This window comes from Pygoscelis adeliae, unplaced genomic scaffold (genome assembly GCF_000699105.1).
Source record: "Pygoscelis adeliae isolate BGI_AS28 unplaced genomic scaffold, ASM69910v1 Scaffold275, whole genome shotgun sequence".
NCBI lineage: Eukaryota > Metazoa > Chordata > Aves > Sphenisciformes > Spheniscidae > Pygoscelis > Pygoscelis adeliae.
The window spans coordinates 165,243-170,631 of NW_008824763.1; the positions used below are offsets into that span (position 1 = coordinate 165,243).

A 5,389-nucleotide genomic window follows, 5' to 3' on the forward strand; every position below is an offset into this window, starting at 1 on the left:
GTTTCAACGTAATTTATGGCTCATGTCACCAAACTTGCATGTTACGTTCCGCTTGCTCGAAATCCTTAATTTCCAACACCGGAAAAAATAGTGCAACGTACGGCCGTAACATCACTGATATTTTTTAGGCGGGTACCATTTTGAGGCAGAGAAAGTGAAGCAAAAGAAAGGAGGTAAGACAAATATGTAATTCATTGGACTAAATGTAAATTTACCGAGAACCGAGAGAGACGGCGTGTGCCCGTGTGACAGCGCAGCTCCAGCGCGGTCCCCCCTCCACCTCTTCCAGGCTCCCACACATCCCCCTTGCCAACCCAAGCCACTAATGGGGTTTCTGGGATGCTCTTTAACAGAAAAACGCCAAGTGCTCTGGTATTTAGAAAGAAATAATAAAAAAAAAAATCACTGTGAACCTCAGTGTGCGTTTAGAACAGGAGCGGAATTTTTTTTTGGGGGAAAAAAGCTGTTACAGCTCTGCAGAGACAGAGAGGAAGGCTGAGCTCCCCGAGCAGCCGCTGGGCGACGCTTCCCATAGGACCCGGCGCGGAGGCATCCCACCGCCACCGACGCCTCCTCCCCTGGGTTCTTGCTCTCGTGCGCCGAATTTTTCTCCCTTTGTACCTCTGCTTATACCGCATGACTGTTTTGAATCTCTAAAATAATGTGACAAGTTAATGATGGCACAATTATCTAAATGTTTAACAGACATGTTATCTAAGTGAATCGGATTGAGATTCCATCCCGCTGACAATAAACATCAATGGGAGAGCAGAAAGTGATAGGCAAATTATCGCCAACCCTGCAATTTCAATGCTATTAAATTTGGAGGAATAACAGCCCTGAGGCCTGTAAACTCTGAATAAAATAGACCCTTGTGTTTGGCCAACTATTAAATCAAAACTTTACCAACATCCCAAGAAAAAAAAAAAAAGAAAAAAAAGGGGGGGGGGGTCAGATTTATAGCTTTTCAATTTTCAGTTACACGTTGGTTTTATTTTCTGCTACTTGCGTCCCGGTGCCGGCATCGCCAGCCGGGGGATGCGAGGGGTGCAGGCAGGGGAGGGCGAAGGCTCCCGCGCATCCTCCGCGGAGCGGCCGGGGGCACGCCGACCCCGCAAATCAAGGAGCCGACTGCGCGGCGAAGAAAATACACTCTATATTAGGCGTCGAGCATGCCCACGTGAAACTGGGTCAGGAGTAAATCCATGCTGGCCCGCTGACTGACACCGGCTGCCCAGCGCGTACACGCTCGCACGCGTTAATTGCCTTGGCACACGGGAGGAAACTCAAGACGAGTCACCTCTGATATTTATAAAAGCGGGCGGCGAGCCCGAACCCTGTTAGCACAAACACCAGCCGTGCGAGCATCCCGAGCCCCACCGGCGCTCGCTGGGGGTCCTTGGGCTGTCTCCTCGACGCGTTTTGTTTTTTCCTCTACGTTTTAGGAGAAGGGCAAGGAATTTTCCACGCTCTGCCTCCAGCGTGGCACCGAGCTTGCCCTGCTGGAAGATGAGCCAAAACAGTTGCTGCTTTTCCTATTGCCGCGGGACGGGGGCCAAGGACAGTGAACACCCGGAGAGGGCGTCTCAGTCCCGAGTCGGCCGGGCTGTACACAGCACACAGCCAGCCCTGTGCTTACAAGCAGAAACTCTTTTTTCTCGCTTTCTTTCCTTCTTCTTATTATTTTTTTACCTTGCGTCAGAAAGCAGGGCGTAGGTTTTCTGCCGTGAGAGGCGGGCAGCGTTCGATGCAGCACATGTACACCGGGCTGGCGTCGTATTTTGCGCGGTCGTTCAGAGGAGCAGTGAGGGCAACGGGAAAAAAAAAAAACAAGCGAGAAAAAGGGGGGGGGTCCTGGATCCTGACCGTTCACCCAAGAAACAGCCCCATATGCTGAAAAGAAACTCCGAAAACCCTTTATCTTGGCCACCCGTTGCAGAAAGGCTCTCAAGCTGTCGGTCATCCGGACAAGCCAGCGACTGTTTGCAGACGGGTCCCGCATCCTCCCCTAAACACCGTGTTTTTGAGCAAAGTGGGTACGTTTGGTCAGCCTGTACCAGATACACCCTGCTCGGTTTTTGATACCACCCTTGAAGGAATCTACCTGCGCATCTACCAAAAAGGGCTATTTTTCTGTCTGGAAAGTTGGCAGGTCTTTCGCCAACCAACCTGCCGCTAAGGATGAAGGGAGGACACCCCAAAAAAATCCGTTCTGGGAGTTGCCATTATCTGGGAACGGGGTTAATTATAGCGACGGCAGGGGAGGGATGCTTTCCATGCCAGGGCAGGGCGCTCTGCATTACCACCCGAGGAGAGGAAGCGATTCATTTCGGCTGCCCTGGCCACCCAGCCCCTCTCCGCCACGTAACCGAGCCGCTCGTGTTTACAGCTGGAGGCGGGGATGATAAACCCGCTCCGCTTGGGTCACCGCGTCCCCCGCGCTCCGTTTTCCTGTTGCCCTTTGAGCTTCGGCGCGGTCCAGCCCCCGGGTTTCAGCAACCAAAGGGGCTTTAATCCCTGCAGAAGCGTCAAGGTCGTTAGCAAAACCGTGTAGCCGCTCTGCATCCGCGGGGCGCTTTTGGGTGCAGGCGTCGTTAAATAGCCGCTCAACGGCATCCCCTCCTGATGTCACGCCTGGGGTGACGGAGCCCCGGGTACCGAGGGGAGCCAGGCTCCCACCCACCGCCCTGGGAAGCTCAACGGGTGCAGGATACGTAAGGAAACCGGGAGGTAGCTGCTGTTTGCTCAGCCGCCTTTAACTCCCTGCCTGGGCTGGGGTCGCTCATCCCTCGCGCAGAGTCAGTCCCTCGGCTTCGCTGGCTGCCCCGTCGCAAGCCTTTTCCTCCTCCTTACCCTACAGCGCACGCGGTTTTTAAAAAAGACCGTGGTTTGAAAAGTCCGGCCTCCAGCCGAACGACTCCGGGATAAGGAGGGCAATTACTTTACAATTTAGGAACTGGTGCTCGGCCAGCCCAAGCTCCCAGATCGGATGACGGCCGGAGCTATTCCCGCCCGGTGACACAGCACTCTGCATCGCCGGTCGGTCCTCAAACCCCCGGCGTGAAACCGGCCGGGCTCTCCGTGCCAGCCCAGGGCCCACGCGTCGCCTTGCCACCTCCGAGCGCAAGCTCGGCCATTAGCGACATTTATCAGGGTTTTCAGCGCTGAAAGACGAGCTTGTGCTCGGTTAAACCGCTCCTAATATAGCACGGGGAGGAGCAGGCGCTTTTCCCTGCTCCAGCCTGTTTCTGGGGGTCTGAAAGGCTCCACCTGGGACCGCCCGGCCGCGAATTCCCCCCGTGCCCCGTAGCAAACCCTTCCTAGGCAAGGCAGCCTTTGCAAGATGCATAAAGAGCTCCTTGTGCTCCCCGACGGCAGCTACGCCGAGGGGCTGGGAAGTGCGATAGCAGAAACGTGGCAGAAGCCAACTGCTGAGAGCCGCTCGGAAAGGGCCGGTGTTTTGCTGGCAGAGGGAACAAATTACCTTGCATTTCCTGCGCCACCGTTTCTCACGTGCACGCGTTAACGCTGAGCAATAAATGCAATGGCGCTGTGCGAACTGCTGCCTCGTACCCGTGTTCTAGTGGAAGAGGAGCTGGGGCTACCTCGCTCCTGCAAAGCACAGGTGCCAAGATGCAGAATTCGTTGCCCAAGCCGCAGAGCCAGGGAAGGCTCGGCCACAGCAAGCGCTCCGGTCAGGGTCTTAAAGACATATGAGCACAGGGGAAAGAGGTTTTCTGTGCACAGCTGGGTCCAGCCCTCCACAAAGCCCTGTCCTCGGCTCCCAGGTCCCCGAGCATCCTTTCCTACGAGCAGCTGCACGCCCACTGCACAGTCTGACCGCCCAGCGGACGCTTGCACCCGTGCACACACCTGGCAGCAGCGCAACGGAACCGCCCCAGAGCTCCAGACGCAACACAACTATCCCTATAAATGCTTTGAAAAAACGGGAACACCACTATCAGCATAGGCTGGGATTTGCAAATGATTTGTAACTCATCGCTCTTGGGCTCCCGAGCATCCAAACGCTCCTGACAAGGGTATTTATCCCTTGGGAAGCTTCCCTTAAACCTGAAATGGCAGCCAAGCGCTGTCATGCTGGTCAAATTTTGGTGCGCACGGCTTGAGAAACCAAGGGTGACCAGCGAGCGGTGCAAGGACGGTCGGTTTAACCGCAGAGGCGGGTTGTGCTCTCCTCCTTCCACCAACATCACCGTTACGAGCTCAGCAAAAACAGACCGAAATAAGCCAGCAGCAAATATCCAAAACCAAAAGCCATTTGGGGAGGTTTCCCTTTGCAAATGCCAGGCACGGATTTCAACACAAGTACAGAACCATTTCCCACTGAGAGTTCAGCAGAAAACGCAGCCGACTTACCTTAACCAAATTAAAGTCGAGAAACGGACCCGGGCAGGTCAGAAGCGGGAACCGCAAAGGGTTAAGCTCTCCGTTGGGCAAAAGGTTACCAAGGCAGCCTAAATATTAAACTTGCGCCTAAGCGAAGGAGGGAAAGGGAGGGCCACGTACCGGTGTGCGTCTGCCGGTGCGTCTCCAGGGCGTCTTCCTTCGAGAACTGGGCGCCGCACTGATCGCAGACCAGGGCTTTGGCGCCCGCTGGGGAGAGAAAGGGGAGAGGAGGGTTATTCGAGGGACGCCCGCCCAAACCTGCGCGGGGGACGTCGCTGCGGCCACCGGTATTCATTCAAACCGCAGGACCTGCGCAATGGCGGGGGGTGTGTGTGTGTGTGTGTTCATGTTTTATATCCCCCGCACAGCCACGAAAAGCAGCCGCCTTTGCTTAAGCCCGTGGTCCCATTCCTTGCACGTAACAGCACAACGCGCAATCAAGAGTTGCTTCCCAGGAAAAAATTAAATATTTCGTTTTTTTTTTTTTAAAATCATTAAACATCAATGCGTTTCATTAGCGTTGTAACCGACCTAACTGTCACCGGTTTCCTGCCCCTTCCCATCGCAGCCGCCGTTGCCGGTACCCGAAGATGGTACCCGAGGGTGCGTCCGGTCGGAGACGCGGCCGAAAGGGCGCGATCGAGCAAGAAGCTCAGAGGTGTCTTCGACCACCCGGGAGAGATGTGGTATTGGGAGGAATTCTTAGAAAATCACTATCAACATGTGCCGCTAGTTCGGGCGAGGAAAAAAACAGGATGCCCAGCAGCAGATAAGTAACTTCCAGATAAAAACAGATTAACGATACACACCACGTCCGAAGCATCGCTGCCGGGGCAAAGCTGCGGACCCCTTTCTTAGATTTCGAGGTTTGATTCATCTCTTGTGAGGAGCTGAGCGTGACAGAGGAGGCGGGGGGCATTGCTCCGCAGTGTGCCGTGCCGCCCATTTCCAGGGGCCCAGACAGCGTCTCCCATCGCCTTCC

The 5,389-nt window shown here is 55.0% G+C and overlaps 1 protein-coding gene across 1 annotated transcript in view; it reads right to left on the reverse strand.

The window, feature by feature from the left end:
• LOC103916555 (zinc finger and BTB domain-containing protein 16-like) overlaps positions 1-5,389 on the reverse strand; it is a 23,269-nt gene that overhangs the window by 15,828 nt on the left and 2,052 nt on the right. Inside the window, exon 2 of the mRNA XM_009323563.1 lies at positions 4,528-4,614. Within this exon, the coding sequence (XP_009321838.1) occupies positions 4,528-4,614 (87 nt within the window). The remainder of the gene's footprint in view (positions 1-4,527; positions 4,615-5,389) is intronic.